General features: G+C 37.5%; 1 protein-coding gene across 4 annotated transcripts in view; it reads left to right on the top strand.

Moving 5' to 3' along the window:
* The window catches only part of itsn2a (intersectin 2a), a 77,864-nt gene that overhangs the window by 4,763 nt on the left and 52,600 nt on the right, over nt 1-20,501 (top strand). The window contains exon 2 of one of the 4 annotated variants that reach the window (XM_067416885.1): nt 17,536-17,595. The exons of 1 other annotated variant lie outside the window; for it this stretch is intronic. In XM_067416885.1, the coding sequence (XP_067272986.1) occupies nt 17,589-17,595 (7 nt within the window). In that variant the 5' untranslated portion in view covers nt 17,536-17,588. Of the gene's footprint in view, nt 1-17,535; nt 17,596-19,338; nt 19,447-20,501 lie in introns of those variants that run through there. 2 more of the 4 variants (XM_067416884.1, XM_067416887.1) reach the window with 2 other exon arrangements.

Consider the following 20,501-nt stretch of genomic DNA (forward strand, 5'->3'; position numbering starts at 1 on the left):
TGTGTGTGTGTGTGTGTGAGAGAGAGAGAGAGAGAGAGAGAGAGAGAGAGAGAGAGAGAGAGAGAGAGAGAGAGAGTTTACCAGTGAGATGTAAAGAGAAGAGAAAGGGATAAGAAAGGGAGGCTGAAAAATTAAATGGTGTGTGACTGTGTCCTCAAAACACTGTTGAATTTAATCAAATCTCAGAGAGTTAAATTCTCTTGCTTTATGTCATTGAGTACACAACAATATCGTTCTGTGAATATTAATGGAAGTTATAGAGTTATAGAGGTGAGAAAACTTCACCTTCAAATGTGAAGAATCAGAGAAAAGTTTCTCAAAGCTTCTCTGTTGAGACAAAGAGATTCTACATGGAATAAGAATGATAGACGTGCCTTTCTGAACTTAAAAAAAGACATTAAAAACGTTGGATGGTGGACCTGAATGAAGCGAAGTGCAGTAGAGAAGACAAGCGGTTATTTCAACTTTCAAGAGAACGCGGCCCCTGCCTTCTGTGCTTCTGTTTATACAGACTAAAATACTGTGAACTATGAGGGAAAAGCATGCTAAAGGGATCTGAAGCGTGAACGCCACTTGTGTAACTCCATAAACACTTGCATGTGTTGGTGAAAAAAAGAGTTATAAGATATTTTGCTGCAGTTCTCATTGGATTACGTTGAGTAAAAGTGCACTCAGAGTACTTGCGTCTCTCATGTTTAGCGAAAGTCCCTTTAAATCCTTTAATTTTACCTGGCGTCCATCTATTGGTAACACTATTCGGAAGCTATTTTCTATAATGGAGAATTTAAGGACAAAACTAGGAAGAGGATTAGCATTTTTTTTAATGTGTAGAAGAAAGATGTGCCTTGTCTACATTTTTGCAAATCCAAACCTATAAGTATACTATTCACTGCAGATTCCTGCAGAAAAGACGACTAGAGACGGCTCTTTCTTACTTTTTCTTACAGTTTCTTGTACAAAACCAAGTTATGACCTCAAAGCGTTACCATTGTGTGACCTGTAAGCTAATACATTACATTTGCATCACATATGCATTGTGCATTTTTATCACACGTTTGCTGTTGTTAAAGGCACAATAGCAATCGCTCCAGCGCTTCGTTCCACTCACATCCTGCTTCATACTACAGTAACGTTCATAAATCTTTAAAACATTCGCTCATCCATCAATATGATTTCTGCCCGAGTCCCATTAGATTATTTTCCACTGGCTGTAGAGGTGAAGACGACAACTCTCTTGATTCCACAAAATCAAGGCATCATCGAGCTAAGCCTGTGTTTTTAATCAGCGACTCTAATAATGAATATTACATATTGTGCTTTTAACGCTTTCTTTTAGACTTAGGGTAGCTGCTAGCTGGTGTGTTATTTTCAAGGGAGAGCATTAATTTTTAGGTCCTCTCACTGGACTTTTTATTTCTGAACTGGCACAATACAGCCGACATAATAAAGTGTTGTCAGTCTAGATTCACATTCATCCATTTCAGATAAAAATTTGCTTTTAGTGCCATGCAGTGGATATTTCAGTAGGAAACTTGCAAATAGAAACATAATATAATTTAGTATTTTTATTTTATTTATTTGAGTAAAATAAAGTCTGTGGTTTACTTAATCACAAACTTTAGTAATTCAATTCACATTTATTTGCATAGCGTTTTTCACAATGCAGTTTTACAGAAAATGCATGCATACATTACAATTTAATTTTAGATTTCAGAAATGTACATAAACAAAACACAATAGTATTAATTTGTAATCTCTCAAATGTAAATGTTGAAGTTGCCATGTGGTTTAAGTAAGTTGCAAGCAGTTCGCTATACAAGGACAACTACCACAATAATGTGAGTTTCAATATTTCGGTTGCTCTATAGCAACGTACATTTTTAAAGCACAGTTTTTCACATTTTATGGATAATGTATGAGTGCGTGAAATTAATGTTGTTTTAACAAAATGTGTTTAGAAGAAGTATTAACGACAGAGCTTATGTATTCTGCCAAAAACCACAAGGCAAACCCATTAGCCTCCCATTAGCGAATTAGCACCAAATTGACCGTACATCTTAATAGTGAAGTATAAGTATGCAGCTTCCATCTGTTTTAATGGCAAAAAACAGACATGCTGTTTTAATAATAGCAAACAAATTCAGCAAGAAAAAGAAGGTATAGTACAATTTTGTAGCGAATAATGCTAACATGCCTTTAGGTTCAGTAGGGTATGATAGTCTGAAGGATTTTCTGTAGTAATTGAAAACACTGCTTAATATTCCATTCAATTAGGATCATTTAGCCGACTCACTTTTCATCTGTGGATATGCTGCTGGTTATTTTGCCAGCATCTGGAGATTTGTATATAAGTATGAGTCTGCTAATCATACAGATATGAAATGGAAAGTTGCCGCTCTGTGTTCATGTTCACCTCTGCGGTATCAACTCTCTGAATGGCTAGTGGTCTCATATGCTTGTTTCCTGTGTGGACAGAGGAGCCCTTATTCCCCTTCCCTGCACAAAGCATGCTGGGTAGTTCACTCAGAACAGACATGTGCTGTGTGAGGAGAGTGACATGCTGAATGCTGATTCGCCAGGTGTCCATCACTAATAATTCAAGGGGCATTTGTGTGTGACTGTGGGAGATAAAGTAAAAGATTGATAGGGATGGGACCGACCGAGACAGACAGAATGAAAGGGAGAGCAAGGTTTATATAAGAACACATGTGAAATTTACCCTTACCTGTGAAGGATATTGGGTGGGATTGCATGTTTCTGTGTTTGTGTGTGTTTTAAGGAAAGCTTGTATATCATGTTCCAAGGCTCAGGCTCTGTTTGCAGATGTAACACCAACTCTTGGCTTGCACATATACAAACACACATTCACACTACATGCACAATGGTGATATTGTCTGTATTGACACAAATGAGGAAGCATTCTAGATAACAAATGATAATTAAAGGCTTTCTTGTACCTCACGGCCCCATCAGTAAAACTCAATACTCACTTTAATAGTCCTTTGGAGAACAAAGAAATTCTCATTTGAACTCATTTTATACTGTATTGCATTTAGCTGTAGCATGTTTAAAGCCATTATTACACACTCAAACAATGCTGTGGGTGAAAAAAGAGACTGTACAATTAGCTTGATTTCTGAATCATTTAATGTTAAATGTAAAATGAAATCTATGATGCGTATGCCAATTTTGTGAAAAAGATGCAGGCCAAAATAAGCAGACTGATTTAATGAAATGTCTGGTTCACTATCTTTGTGGGGACTCTCCATAGGCGTAATGGTTTTTATACCGTACAGACCGTATTTTCTATCCCCCTACACTGCCCCTAAACCTACCCATCACAGGAAGCATTCTGAAAATTACATTCTCAAAGTTATTTTTACTTTCTCAAAAAAACTCATCCGGTATGATTTATAAGCCTTTTGAAAAGTGGGGACCGCTGGCTGGTCTACACAATGTAGGTAATCTAAGGTTTTACTATCCTTATGGGGACATTTGGTTCCCACAATGTAATATAAACAAGGGCACACACACACACACACACACACACACACACACACACACACACACACACACACACAGACACACACACACACACACACACACAAAATAATTTAGTATGTTTACAAATCCATTTTCCTTGTAAACACACACACATAATGGTTTGTTTCGGCGTAGACATACACGCAGATAGCTCAAAATGCGTACAGATAACACGCCACATGGCTTTAGAAAGTGGCGTTTACGCAAAGTCATGATGTCATGTTGAAAATAAGTGTGTTTGTAAAGTTTTAGCTCAAAATACTCCATAGATAATTTTTATAGCATGTTAACATTGTCACTTTTTGAGGGCGAGCAAAAATGCACTCTTTTTTGTGGGTGTCTCTTTAAATGCAAATGAGCTGCTGCTCTCAGAAAGAGGGCGGAGCTTAAAGAGCTCATGTTAGCAGCTCCAGTTACCTCATGCAGTGAAGAAGCTCCTTGTAGTCCCTACCAGCCATTTGTTGTAGTCCTTAAAAAGCAATTTCCGTGAAAGAAAATATCCCCCTTTGCTTTGAACTTTGAGCGTTTCTGCAGATGTTTTTTATGCTTAAACAGCAACATTACACACTAACTAAAGTTAAAAATGTGAAATCATAATCAGCCATCTTTTTAAGAAAAAAAGGGAAAAAAGTAAATATATATACAATTCTTAATATAAGGGACAAAATATTTCCTACACACAAACATTATGTTAAAAATAAAGATATTTTGCTAAATATACTTGTTACATTTAAAACATCTGGATACTCAGGACATTCATTGCTTTTTTTTTAAATATTTCTGTTAGTATTATTTTAAACACATGCTCTATACTTGGAAAATACATGTCATTTAACCTGGTCACAATGTAAAACTGCCAAACAAAGTGTTTAAAAATGCACCAAATTAAAAAATATACATTCATATTGAAAGGCAGAGCTCTGTAATATATCAAACATTACACAAAAAGTACATCATAAATAGTTTTCCATAACAAAGTTGTGTCCTTACTTATTGCTAACTCCATCAGATTTTCTTTAAATTTATAATTCTGAATAAATCAGGCAGTGTTATGGTCATCTTTAACTTTAGGACCCCTTCCTGCTCATTGTGGATCTCACAGTAGGCTACATATTCCTGAAAAAAAAAACAAATTGCTCCACTGCACAACACGTGATTAAGGTTAGTTTTATTAATGTATATAAATGTTTAATAAATGTACAATTCAGAATGTACAGATAAATACAGAAACAGAAAAACTGTTCCCTTACATGGTTCATTAGCTGAAACCTTTGTCTACAAATATATCAATTTATAAGTAATGTATTATTAAATAATAAAAACTAACTTCTAAAACATGTTTTGTCCCTAATTTCAAGAATCAGTGATATTTTTGATTTTGATATTTTATGACTGCAATTTTTATATTGGTTTAAATTACAACTATAGGCTCTATTCATTATTAATCAGTATACATTATTATTTAAATTATGTACATTTAGTTTTAACATCCAAAGGTATCATTCGCATTTTTTCAGTTCCCACTTCCTAGTAATCAAATCCATGACCTGCCTGTCCTTGTCTGTACTGTCTAATGAAACCCCACGGCTGTTATAAAGTGCACTGAGACTTAGTAGTTCAGAGAAGGAGCAATTTTGTCTTCTTTCTCGCTATACTGCATGTCTCTCTCTGTCTGTCTTTATTGTGATCCGTTTGTGTATCTGCAGCCTGAATCCTAATGTTTTCTCAGAGCCTCGGGGAGACATATTTGTGTGGGTGTAAATAGAAATGTTGCAACTGCCCATCTTAAATTTACTGCACAAAAATGTGAGACCCACAGTGACGTTTTACTCCAGTCATAGAGAAAAATGCATGGATGAATGTGGCACTTCACTCCAAATTACCCTTCTGTGTGTAAGGCATTCAAGAGTCATTCCCAAAATTGTAACGATTGCAATAGTTTGGTGGTTTTGACCAGTTTTGAACAAAGCAGTGACCAGAGCATAGCCCATTTTTGGATCATAACTTATAATACAAAAACTATTTTCAGGAAAGGCATACAACGTGTATTACTTTTGGTAACATTTGATTGAGCCTCATTGTTCAGGAGTGAGTGTAGATATCGAGTGTGGTTGTCACTTACAGAATGGGATTAAGCGTTCAGAAGAAGAGTGACAGTGTAGCTGCAGAGTGTACGTGGCAAGGAAAAGCGAGAAATAAACAGGGATCTGCAAGCCGTGCTATAAGATCACTGATGTACAAAGTCCTCTCTTCTCTACCGCATCATCTCTGCTGCATTAGACAGAGAGAGACACTTTAATATTCAATCTAGTTTAGTCAACATGAGAACAGTGAAATTGAGAATGGAGTTTAGAGAGCAGTTTTTAATAAGCAATTCATCCTGGGTCCATTACACCTCTGAACCTCTCATCCACATCCCGAACCTCTCTAGGGAGTCTTCTAGAAATCCTTCATGTGAAGCAGCAGAATTTCTGAACTAAATATTAGATATTACTCCATTTCTGGTTCTCATAAAAACTTATGGTGAACAATGTGACTCAATGGGCAACATTTAACTGTCTGTGCAGCTTTATGTAAATAATGTGGTGGATTATATAAAACTGATTTAGAAATGATTCAGAAATTGCCCCCTGTTCAACTAATGACATGCAAATGTCAGGTGTTTAATATGTGCATACAAATGAGCTAAGAACTCTATTGTGTGAGAATAAAATGTGTTTTGTTTCTTTGACCTTTATTTTCATGCTTTGTGTCTGTGGATGCGTTTTGTGTATTTGACAGAGAAAAGTTGAATGGTCACTTTAGGTTTAAACGTCATGTACACATTTTTGAATAAACGCTCTCAAAAATATGGAGATTTACAGGAGATGGTAATTACAGGAGTTTTTTTTGGAAATATTTTAAATTGAATTAAACTGTTTTTTGTTTCATAAATAACTTGAATGGAAAATGGAAATTGATTTTATTCTCTTATATTGTTCATTGGAAGAAAATCTGAATGAAACCTGAATGAAATAATTGTTAAATTGAATAGGAAAATGTTTGTTTGTGTGTGTTTGTTTTTAAGGATTGAGATCCATTTCACCTTCGTCTCATCTTCACTCCGCTAGCTTGATCATATGCCTATTGAACTGTATGTTGTGTGTATATGGACACTATATTGCCAAAAGTATTGGGACACCGCTCCGATTCATTGATATCAGGTGTTCCAATCACTTCCATAGCCACAGGTGTATAAAATCAAGCACTTGGCATGGAGACGCTTTTACAAACATTTGTGAAAGAATGGGTCGCTCTCAGGAGCTCAGTGAACTTAAGCGTGGGACCGTGATATGTTGCCACAATAAATCCATTCGTGACATTTCCTCACTATTAAATATTCCACAGTCAACTGTAAGTGGGATTATAGCAAGGCGATTGGGAACAACAGCAACTCAGCCACGAGTGGTCGGCCAGGTAAAATTACAGAGTGGGGTCAGCGCATGCTGAGGTGCACAGTGCGCAGAAGTCACCAACTTTCTGCAGAGTCAGTAGCTACAGACCTCCAAACTTTGCGTGGCCTATCTCAAGAACAGTGCATTGAGAGCTTCATGGACTGGGTTTTTATGGCAGCAGCTCATCCAAGCCTTATATCACCAAGTGCATTGCAAAGCGTCAGATGCAGTGGAGTAAAGCAGCCGCCACTGGACTCGCTATAGTGCAAACAGAGACATGTTCTCTGGAGTGACCAATCACGCTTCTCTATCTGGTAATCCTATGAATGAGTCTGGGTTTGGCGGTTGCCAGGAAAACGGTACTTGCCTGACTGCATTGTACCAAGTGTAAAGTTTGGTGGTGCGGGGATTATAGTGTGGGGCCCCTTAGTTCCAGTAAAAGAAACTCTTAATGCTTCAGCATACAAGACATTTTGGACAATTTCATGCTCCCAACTTTTTGGAAACAGTTTACGGACAGCCCCTTCCTGTTCCAACATGACTGCGCACCAGTGCACAAAGCAAGATCCATAAAAACATGGTGAGCGAGTTTGTGCAGGCCCTTGACTGGCCTGCTCAGAGTCCTGAGCTCAACCTGATTGAACACCTTTGGGATGAATTGGAGCGGAGACTGAGAGCCAGGCCTTCTCATCCAACATCAGTGCCTGACCTCACAAAAGCACTTCTAGAAGAATGGTCAAAAATTCCCATAAACACACTCCTGAACCTTGTGGAAAGCCTTCCCAGAAGAGTTGAAGCTGTTATATCTGCAGAGGGTGGGACAACTCCATATTAAAGCCCAATTAAAAATGGGATGTCATTAAAGTTTATGTGCATGTAAAGGTGTCCCAAAACGTTTGGCAATATAGTGTATATGTTAGATTGAAAGAGATGATTCCCATAGTTTATTCTTATTTAAAGTAAATATTTAGTGAGGTTTTTGGACTAAAGTTACAATATGAAAGGCAAAGTAAAAGATTGAAGTGCATTCTTATGTAGTAAAAGCAATCAAAGCAGCCTTAAGAGGCTTTGAGTTTCAGTGTGTGTGAATGTGTGAGAACCCAGTCTAAACCACGGATCCTGTCTCCCTCAGCTTTCAGCTTTTTAATCTATACTTCAGCCTATTAACCCTCCATTTATTGATCTGTAATGGACTCTTTATTTGCACACAGTAGATTAGTAGAGAACGAGAACCCTGGGTCACATCTTCACTTTCATTATCTTCATCTCTCCTCTCTTCTGTCTCAAATGTCAATCACAAGAGTGTTAATGCATATTAAGTTGAACACTATACAAATAAGCTTTATGACTTCTAAGTAGTTCTACAATCTGAAGCCATTTTCTTAGGGATGCACAATATATCGGCCACCATATTGGTATTGGTTAATATATGTTGGGGGGGGCACTCAGTTTCAGTCAATCTCATGTCGGCGGTTCAGCGCAAAAAAGGAGGCGTGTTCCGGCGCAAACAATCCCTGGTGCTATTTTGCTGTTCCATTAAACAATTGGGCCACTGACCAGAAAAAACCTGGTCTAAAGTCAGTGGCGCGTTGCGCGTTGTTCATTATGCTATTTTAAGGGCGCATGCTTGACCATAATGTATAGCGTGCACAACGCACATACACTTTGCTCATGAAATCTACACAGATGCAACAGTTATTTTTGAAAATCATAAATTGTTACACTAAAAAAAATATATTAACACATTGTGGTGTGCCACGAAGATGTGAAAAATAGACATAAATCTAGCTTACAAATTATTCAGGCAAATTGTAGTAATTAAGGATCAGACCTGTTTGCCCAATAGTGGCAAGACATATATGTAGAGAAGGACATCTGACAAATTGGTTTGTCCGTCAAGAACCAGGAAAAAAAATCGACTGAAAAAACTGTTTAACCGACGCTATTTTGGGTGGGTTTCTCCCATCCCCATACAACACAACTTCTCTGTCTTTCACTCCCTTACGAAAGGAAAATACATTTACCAATATATTACTTGAAATATATTGTAAATATATGGAATAATATATTGGTGGTATTATAAAATATATTATATATTAATGTAATATATTGCAAAATATACAAATGATTGCCACTTTCAATATATTGCAATATATTGAAAAATATAAATATTAATTCCCATATATGTGAATATATTGCCTAATGTATTGCATGAAATTTTCCAGTATACTGCAATATATTTTTGTTTCGTAAGGGCTGCTCTTACAAGAACATCAGTCTCCTCGGCTGTGAACTGTTCCTGGCGTGCGCCTGGTAAATACGCCATAATAATAGTGATCCATAATGGAACTTGCGCAGGTGCTTTTAAAGGGAATGTTGGATGCCGCTCTGATTGGTTTATTCACGTTACGCCCAAACCACACCTATGAATAATGAAGCTACTTCAGACCAACTCATTTTAGATTTGCGCCGGGTGCAAGAGCAATTTATCCCGCCGGGAAAATAGCAACAGCGCCGAGACCCGCCCACAAAGTTACTTGCGCTTCGCGCTTTGACACTTGCGTTTCAGATCGTTAAAATAGGGCCCTTAAACACACATTAACGTCAAGACGAGCCATACTCGAAAAAAACTCTCCGGAACTGGTGAGAAACCGGAAGGAGTATTTTTAACACAGAAATACTCCATCAAACGTCCAACATTAGTTTTTGAAACTTTGTCTATGTTTAGGATGGGAATCCAAGTCTTTAACAGTGTAAAAAGCTCAGTATGCATGAAACAGCATTTCACCCCCCCTTTAATTTTTAATGTTATCGTTATCGACCTTATAAGAAAATTAGGCTGATATAAAGCCAATAAATAATGCATTATTTCCTTCAGCTGAGGCACTTCAGATGCACACTGTTCACCCTGATGGTTTTAAATTTCTTCAAATCACTTCAAAAAGGAAAATACAGTTCAATGAGTCATACAGACTACATACAATTAGAAAATTATAATTGTGTGTTTGGATCATGGCTTCTAATAGTGAGACTTTTTGTAATCATGCTCTCAAAATTTTTATAAAAATGTGGATTTAGATTTATCGGTCAATATATATATATCGGTTTTCGGCTTTCAAAATTTAAAGATTTATCAGTTATCAATATCAGCCAAAATGTTCATATCGGTGCATCCCTAATCTTTACCCCACCAAAATGTAATATTTGTATTATTATTATTATTGCTCATTTTAAAAGTACTTTTAGTTTGGTATGCCATGAAGCATTCCTTTTACTTTTCATAAATGGAAATTACTTTTCAGATATTGTTTCATAATGAGCGATAAGATACTAGCAATCATAGCAAATGTGATGGATAGATTTAAGGTTAAACTTAAGCCTTTGATTTAACAGCATGACATGAGATGGACAAAGTTCATCTCTTTGGGTGCCAAAAGAGACCTGGGGGCACCTCACTTGTGGTGCCATCCCAAAGAGGCACAAAGTCACTTTCCAAATTGGTTGAATGACCTTCCTAATTTCAAGAAATGGCTGAAGATGCTTTTTTAATCAACACTTGACCGATTAGTAACACATATTATTCTCTATATCTATTAAAAAACCTTTGCATGTGTTCTGTGCTAGACCAACTGGGACTAGTCCCAACTCTTGCATATTGTTGCCCTGTTGTTGGCTTGATTGTTTTTTCGTTGTTTTCCTTATTTGAAAGTAGCTTTGGATAAAAGCGCCTGCTACATGAATAAATGTAAATGTATATCTTCCCCTCAGTGTAGTTACACTGTAATGATACTGTTAACCTCTGTAGTCTGCAGAAATGAAGGATGTTTGAAAATGAAGGAATGAAGGCTTATGTGCTGTTCATGAATCATATACATGAGCGAGATATCGCTCTAAGCACATAAGCCTCAGTATTCCTTAATGCAAAACTGATGATGCCTCTCTGCTTTAGCGTTATAAATGAGAGAGGACAGTGAATTTTAGACAAACTAATGGAAGAGGAGAGATGGAAACGGGATTCAGAAAGGACCTTTTACAGGGATTAAACTCGGATGACTTGTTATTAAGGAAGTAAGAGAGTGAGGCTTCAGGAAAATGAGCAGATTTGGTAGATCAGACAGATGTTTTTCGCTTTTCTGTTTTCCCTGGTTTCTGTTTATTCAGTCGGTTGACACTTTAGACTCAAGTAATTTGCTGTTATTGCACTGCAGCATGCTGAGAAGAGGTAATAACAGGTATACTGTTGTAACAGTGTGAAATCATGTGCTATCTAAAATGTAATTTACGCATAAAAGCATAGATAATCCTGCAGCCGATGCTATTGGAGAGCTCTGACTCTCCTGGGAGCCATAAAAGCAGCACAATACATCTACAATACAGTGCTATTTTGTTTGTGTGGACTGGCTAAGCTGTTTGTGGTATTGTACATTAAGATTGTTATACTAACTGGACAGAAATTCATGAAAAGCATTATGAAATACAATGAGAGACAATTATTGCAACCCTAGAAATTCTTATGAGTAAAATATCTCTGAAGTATTTTTATATTCATATTTACATTTTTGTTTAGCACACCAGGATGACTATAAGCATGAAATTGTCCAGCCATGATTTCCTGTTCCACAGGAGCATAAATATGAGGAAACACAAAGGCCAAATTCCCTTAATCATCATCACAATGAGAAAAACCACAGAATATAGTTCTGATGTGCAGCAAAAGATTGTTGAGCTTCACAAAATAGAAAGAGTCTGTAAAAAAAAAAGCTAAAGAATTGAAAATCCCCATTTCCAGCATCAGGGCAATAATTGAGAAGTTCAATCAACTAAAGATGTTCTGAATCTGCCTGGAAGAGGACGAGTGTCTATATCGTCCTAACGCACGAGAGGAGGAGAGTTTGAGTGGACAAAGACTCTCCGAGATCACAGCTGGAGAAGTGCAGAGATTAGTTGAGTCTCGGGCTCAGAAAGAATAAAAAAATCGATCAAACAACGCCAACATCACCACATGTTGTTTGGGAGGGTTTGAAGAAAAATCCTCCTCGCTCATCCAGAAACAAACTCCAGCATATTCAGTTCAGACACGACTGGAGCTTCAGACGGACCTGGTTCTGTGGTCAGATTAAACTAAAAAAAGAGCTTTTGGCACAAACACACCAGATGGCTTTGGTGCAAACAGGGATCAGAAGTCCCCCATGGCCACGGTTAAACACACCGCTGGATCTTTAAGGTTGTTGGTCTGTTTTTTTGCTGGAGGTCCTGGACATCTTGTTCAGATTCATGGTATCATGGATTCTAGCAAATACCAACAGATAAAAAATCAAAACCTGACGCTTCTGCTAGAAATCTGATAATGGGCCGTAGTTGGATCTTCCATCAGGACAATGATCCAAAACAAACATCAAAATCAACACAAAAATGTGTGACTGAGCACAAAATGAAGCTTCTGCCATGGCCGTCCCAGTTCCTGAGCTGAACCCAATAGAAAATGAGTGATGAGCTGAAGAGAAGAGCTGGAATCTGAAGGATCTGGAGAGATTCTGGATGAAGGAATGGGCTCTGATCTCCAAACTCATCAGGCTTTACAGAAGAAGACTCAGAGCTGTGATCTTGGGGAACGGACAGCGCAATTAATAGGAGAAAAACATTTCATAATGAGATTTTCCCCCTTTCAATTGTTTGACTTCAATGAAAAGTTACATTTTTCCCCCCCAAAAGGATGAACAATACAGATTTATTTTCACAGCCACCTTTTCTCATATTCACCAAGGGTGCCAATATTAGTGGAGGGAACTGTATGGATGTTTTAAGTTTACTAATTTAAAAGTTAGTTTCACTGTTGTGCCAAATTCAGAACCCTGCCAGATTATTCAGCACAACACCGGTCTTCAAATTTGTTTGGCTCAATGACTCTGTAATCCGAGCTTTAGAAATAATACTTTACTAAATCCAGAGCTCTGTTGGACACCAAAAGTGAGTATTTGTGGTGCATAGCATGTTCTCAACCAAATAATAATTAGATTTTAACTGTCTCAAATGCTTCAGACAGATCTAAAAGTATTAAAGCAAATGAGCAGGAGGAGGTTTGTGCACTACTGAGTCACTGGCAGGCAAGTCTAATTATTAGATTCAAACACCTCCAATACTGCTGAAACATTTGCTGACAGCTAATGTGCAGAGAGGTGCTGATTTGTATACTAATGCACTCTAGCATAACGGAGAAGAAGTAAATGTACAATACTGAAAGATGTAATGTTTTGTCTCTCACTTCTGAGGATTATAACCAAACTGCACCACTACGCCTCCCCCGTACCAGCAGCTCAGTTGAAACACTGCCAAACATTTCATTTCCATTTAATAATGAAAGATGAGTTATGACATTTTAACTCAATTGTGAAAATGACTCTAAAGTAATAATGTTTATATGCTTAAATGTGTTTTTGGTGTGGCAGTGTTATACCAGTAAAAATGTTTTTAGGGGTGTGACGACAGCTCACGAGTCAAGACAATACATGATATTGGGTTCATGAGACGAGTAATCGGATAATATTTTTTGGTGTACAATAGCCTTTAAAGTGACTTAAAATACACAAATAACAACAAGGCAATAATAATAGGAAAATAATTGTGTTTTTATTAATGAACCAATACTGTTATAATAGATAATGTAATATACAGTGCCTTGTTGAAGTAGTAAGTATAAAGAAGTATAGAAGTATAAAGTATTCGGCCCCCTTGAACTTTGCGACCTTTGCGAATAATTTTGCACGTCCAATTTTTCAGTTTTTGATTTGTTAAAAAAGTTTTGAAATGTCCAATAAATTTCGTTCCACTTCATGATTGTGTCCCACTTGTTGTTGATTCTTCACAAAAAAATACAGTTTCGTATCATTATGTTTAAAGCCTGAAATGTGGGAAAAGGTCTTAAAGTTCAAGGGGGCCGAATACTTTCGCAAGGCATTGTACATAATATTATAAACAATCTACTTATGTACGTTATGTATTTTAACAAATGCAGAGGATGCCGCCAATGGCCTGGTGATTGTTGTTGTTACACTTCACAGCATGATCAAATACTTATTTAATATTGGCCGACAATCTTTTAATTTAAATTGTTCATATTTGGCATTACAAATAAATGCTACAACCACTGTTATTTCCTGAACAAGATCATGTGATCAAAACATGCAAGTGTTTATTTTGAAATCGCGATGAACAACAGTTCCCATATTTAGAAATGTATTCTCCGTTGGGAGAGTAGGGCTGAATCCGAAATCGGCCTTTAAACCATTCACTATTCCCTACGTTAGTCCGCTAATACAGTTCACTTGAAGGAGTGAATGAAAACGCGTGAGCTAATTCGGACAGCCGATGTGTGTACATCGGCTGTACACTTGTTATTGCGGTGCAATGTGGGATTGAATGAGTGCACTCGATAACGTCCACTATTTGAGTGTAGGGGCGATTTCAGATTCAGCCAGGTTTATAAATGATATAACGCTATGCTATATTATAATAACAATCTAATCTAATAATCTAATATTACAATCTAATAATGCAGTGCATGGATTGCCGTATGTGGAATGCGCCACTTCATGTTAAATTGCAATCAAGGATTTTTAAAATCGAACACTCAAATTTAATTGAGGATTCGTGACAGACCTACTAATTAACTTGTAATGAATGTCACTTCAGTTCTACTTTCTGAGAAGGAATTATCATATGCAGTAAAAGGGTTTTGCCACAAACTCAAGTCAGCGATTGTTCTTTTCCCATATTGTGACGAATATTTAAAGGTGCACTATGCAACTTTATGTCCACTGGAGGGCGCCTATTCAAAACAAATGCGTAGTTTGATGACGCAAAGTGTGAGCGCAGCATCTTGGGACATGTGGTCTTCACATCACAGCCGGTGGAAAATAGGACTCGGGCAGAAATCACGTTCATGGATGCGGTTATTAACGTTACTGTAGTGTAAAGCAGAGCAGGACCGAGTGTTGTGGAGCTGAGCACAGCTGCTGGAGCGATTGTTAAACAAATACCCGCCTCGCAAATACCGGGACTTTTATTATGACGGGACCGGACACGGTCGCCGGGAGCCTTCTCTGATCCGCTCTTCCGGTTATGATTATGAGGTAATGCAGCTCTGTTTATGATATTAGATACTTAAGTGTGTTTAAAATGATGTTATGACGTTACTCCGTGCGTTCACTTGTTCACACTGCTAAGAGTAAAGCGCTCCTGCCAAGTAAAACCCGAAACCGAGGGTAGCGCATATATGACGCAATTGACAGGCGACTCCCTCAAACGCAATGCTGAAACGTCCCGGTCCTTAGTTAAAATAGCAATTTTCTCACAATTTACAAATAGTTGGAAACATCTGGGATATTGTAAGTACTCAACTGAACAAAATATATAACACTGGCCTAGTGGTTTTTGGATATTTTACTGCAAAAATACTACATAGTGCACCTTTAAGTAAATCAGCTTCTGAAATGAGAAAAAATGCAGGGTGAGGGTTGGAAGTTTGGTGTTGCTAACAAAATGGAGGCAGAAACGAGACAGACCCTGCCCTCGTGCCATATTAGCAAATGACAAGAGAAGTCATCTTTGATGGGGGGAGGGAAGGGTAGTGTTTTTATTAAAGATTATGTGGGCACAGGAATTTAAAAAATAATTAATAAAGTTCACAGATAAATCATTTACAATAAATTAAACACTACAGTATTGCATAAAAATAAGAATTGTCCATTTTGATTTCATGGCAACTTTAACATAGCATTTTAACATCTAATATTAGCTGTTATCATTAATAATAACTGTAACTAATGATTTTTTTTTTTATAGTATAATGATGCCTGAAATTTATACTGAAACTTAAATGTAAATAAACTTAAATGTAAATAAATACATATCTATAATAGATAAACGTATCACTACTAAACTTGTAAATACTGTAATGCATTGCCCTTATCAATTTGTTTCCTTATTGAAGGTGAAACTGAAAATATTTGATGTTTAAGCTTGGACCTATACGATTCCCCAGTGGGCGGGGCTTCGCTGTGCTCTATTTGAGCAAACATTAGCCTGTGAAGTCACTGACTGAAATACTTATCTTATTTTAGTGATTGTACACATGAAGCTTTCTCACACTGGTGACCGTTTAACTAGGAGGAATATGTGTCTCACGTTCAGCAGTTAGGCAAAAGATGTAGTTCACCAATATAGGTCATGAAATTATATAGGTTACATTCACACAGTCGGTGTTTGGGGTCAGTATGATTTTTTGATAAAAAAGCAAGCTTGCATTAAATTAATTAAAAGTGACAGCCGGGTATCATGTTAAAAACATGTTTTTTCTCTCAAATAAACACTGTTCTTTTGAACTTTCTGTTTATCAAAGCATCTGAAAAGAATGCGAACCAGAAGACTGCTGAAAATTCAGCTTTGATATCACGAGAATAAATTCAATTTTAAAATATAGGCTATTAAAATAGAAAACAGTTATAAAAAACAATATTCAAAAAAATCTTACAGACCCAAAACTATTACTATCAAGACACTGCATTGTGTCAGTAAGGATTGATTACTAAATCTAAATCGTTTGGCATCTCCACACACTCCTGCAGCTTTTATTTTTCCAGATCTTTCAAAATACTCCAGTTCAGGATTTATTTATTAATATTTTTTTGTATCCCTAATATAACCCGTCTCACTCTCTGATACACAACACACCTCTTTTACATCTTTTTTTTTTTTTTTTTTTTTTTACAATCCAGTTGACTTTGAAAGCCCTAACATTAGTGAAGGATTAACAAAAAATAATCACACAGATTGCTGTTGTAATCAATACAGCCCATACCAACTCATTTGGTTATAAAATACGTTTTGTCGCTCGGTAACCAGACCGTGTAGACCCAGGCCTGGCATTCTGCTGCTGTGTGAATGCAGTCATAGGCGCCGTAACTCTCGGACTTCTAGCTTTTTCCAGCAAGTGCTTAAATGGGCTCAGAGATCCTCAGTCGTATTGGGAGATTGTGTTTGGCTTGTGTGTTTGTTCAATCTGCCCGGTGGAGCACCAATAGGATTCAGTTGTGAGATGCAGGGCTAGTTTCCCAGAAAGAGCTTTAGGGAGACGACAGAGACGAACAATCGCTTTGCATTAGGCGAAAATGCTCTGGCTCGAATCAATATCCGTTTGTGTGTGAGTGCGTGAAGGTGCTCTGGGGATGTGGCTTGTTGCATGCACGAGTGTTATGGCAAACAACATAACTGAGCGTAAGAGGAAAATAGATGGAAACAATAGAGGAAATATTCAACAGCAGCTGAGAAGAGATGCATCCGCCTCTGTCCATTCTTTAAAAGCCCTCTTTTCCATTCTCATTACTCTCTTCTTGTTTTCGTCTTCCCATTTGATCCTTTTCACTTGTTCACAGTCTCTCTCTCTTGCTTCACCTCTTTCTCTTCCCATCATAGAGTGTCCTCTGTTGCTCTGCTACATGTAAAATCCCCCCCCCCCCTCTCTCTCTCTCTCTCTCTCTCTCTCTCTCTCTCTCTCCTCCAGATGAGTATTAGCCAGCCGGTCGAGTAAAGGATCCTCACATCCCACCTGCAGTCATGAATGGTAAGAACAACTCTTTTGTGTGTCAAGGGCATGAAATTAGTATTTTAAAACCCATTTGACTTTTTTTCTTCTGTGAAACACAAAAGGATATGTTTAGCAGAATGCACAAGCTGCACTCTAAAAAAATGTTGGGTAAAAAACAACCCAATGTTGGGTAAAATGTGGACTAACCCACCAATTGGGTTGTTTTAACCCAGCGATTGGGTTGTCTTTAGCAAATATTCAACATAACCACAGGGTTAAAACAACCCAATGTTGGGTAAAATATGGACTAACCCACCAACTGGGTTGTTTTAACCCAGCGACTGGGTTGTCTTAAGCAAATATTCAACATAACCACAGGGTTAAAACAACCCAATGTTGGGTAAAATATGGACTAACCCACCAATTGGGTTGTTTTAACCCAGCGATTGGGTTGTCTTAAGCAAATATTTAACACGACCACAGGGTTAAAACAACCCAATGTTGGGTAAAATATGGACTAACCCACCAATTGGGTTGTTTTAACCCAGCGATTGGGTTGTCTTAAGCAAATATTTAACACAACCACAGGGTTAAAACAACCCAATTGTTGGGTAAAATATGGACTAACCCACCAATTGGGTTGTTTTAACCCAGCGATTGGGTTGTCTTAAGCAAATATTTAACACGACCACAGGGTTAAAACAACCCAATGTTGGGTAAAATATGGACTAACCCACCAATTGGTTTGTTTTAACCCAGCGATTGGGTAAAACACAACCACAGGGTTAAAATCTTTTCCATACAGTTAAAATAAATGGTAAATATGACTGCAAATGCTTGACTTTCAATAACTAATATTTCAGTCTGTTCCTCATATATAAAGCTATCATATATTGCCTCATCTTGGAGTATGGAGCACTTTCATTAATCCGTTTATCGTGGATGTCTTTTTATTGGGGCTTGACTGCTGGTCCACACCCACTTTTATTATTTAGAAGCGAGCAGCTCTTTTTGTGTTTTGCAAAAGAATGTTATACGGTTTGGAATAACATGAAGGCGAGTAAATGATGACAGCATTTTCAATTTTAGCTGAATAATCCCTCTAAAAGGATGAAGAGGTTATGGAGAATAAATCTGACGCATTTGGCTTGTGTGCGTAATCACTACAGCATAGCATTAGCAGAACCGCTCTATGAGAAAAATATCTGAGGTTTTAAAGTTGTAGAATATTAAAAGTGTCAGTATGTTTTTCTGTTTTCAGCACAGTGTTTGTATAAAACACACCCAGTTGAAAGTTATGACTGCTTCCCTATTTATATAAGGATATGCTAATATTTGCTAAACTCCATGAAGGATTTTGACAGGGCTCTACACTATTTGCTACACTATTTCTGCCTATTAAGTTATTTTTATTTTTAAAGGGGTCATGAACTGCATAGTTTTTCCTGTGGTGCACTTATAATAGTAGTTTGATTTTAACATCGAAAATGGTCATCATTTATAAATAAAAGGCATTTTCCTACCCTGATTTTGATTTAAACACTCTGTTTGAAGGGGCGTGTCTGCTGTGAGACTTCAGTGTAAACGCCCACTGCTGTGATTGGCTGCTGTGAGACTTCAGTGTAAACGCCCACTGCTGTGATTGGCTGCTGTGAGACTTCAGTGTAAGCGCCCACTGCTGTGATTGGCTGCTGTGAGACTTCAGTGTAAGCGCCCACTGCTGTGATTGGCTGCTGTGAGACTTCAGTGTAAACGCCCACTGCTGTGATTGGCTGCTGTGAGACTTCAGTGTAAACGCCCACTGCTGTGATTGGCTGCTGTGAGACTTCAGTGTAAACGCCCACTGCTGTGATTGGCTGTATTACATGTGGAACTCTCTTGAAAATTGTAAGCACGTTTTTACTATTACAGCTCTCAAGGTTAACTAATCGTGTAAAGTGTTGATTATAGCATTACATTTATATCTATGGCATTATATTCAGATCTATGGCATTATATTCAGATCTATGGCATTATATTCAGATCGTGAAAGGTTGCAGTGATGATCATTGTAGACGATCACAGACATGTTGAGCTCATGAATGCTGTGATCTCATCATTACAACTCGATTTCTGCTCACTAACGAATGCTTTCCTGATAACTAACAGTGCAAACACAATGGAAATGAGAGATCTGTTGATTATTACGGGAGTTTTGGCGCGATTTCAATGGGAGCGTTCTTTGATCGCTTTTATAATTGAATTACTGTTTAAATAACTTATTTTCATCCTACTAAGAGAAACAATGTGAAGTTGAGCGTTTAGTCTCTGGTTTGATTTACTGACACAGACAAAGAACATCTGACTGTACATGAATCATTACATCTCAGAAATCACTGGTCTCAGATCAGGTGTTAGAATTAACACGGTTACTGACATGTTGGGGCGTTACGTCCATATCGTAAAAGTCTGTTTGCAAAGTCTGCGCTAATTGTGACTGATTTACCAAAGAATCCCCGGGCTTGGTTACAATAACAGCTGTTTTCATTTCTTAAAGCTACACTGTGTAACTTTTTTAGTTTATTCTTAGCTAAAACACTTAGTTCTTTCAAAAATATATGTGCTCATTAATGTTTATTTACTTCTTTCAAGTAATAAAGTATTCTCGTAAGTTTATAATATGCCATTGAAAATACAAACGGGTGAGGGGTTCGAATGCCGGTCGCCATGTTGCCCCCCCCATCTTGAAAGTACATTAGCCAAAGAGGGACATACCCGTAAATTCAAGCTTCGCCTTTCGGTTTCGCGTCTTAACACTCAATGGCACCGTGTCGAATGTGAAGAGGGGGATTGCCGTGTTAATCTTGGACTAAATCGGCCGCCGTAGGAGTTAACATGAAATCAGAATTGAGAGGAACAGACACAATTATTCACTGGATGGTCATATACCTTTACACCGCTAG

The sequence above is a fragment of the Pseudorasbora parva genome, chromosome 15, assembly GCF_024679245.1.
Source record: "Pseudorasbora parva isolate DD20220531a chromosome 15, ASM2467924v1, whole genome shotgun sequence".
NCBI classification, from domain to species: Eukaryota; Metazoa; Chordata; class Actinopteri; order Cypriniformes; family Gobionidae; genus Pseudorasbora; species Pseudorasbora parva.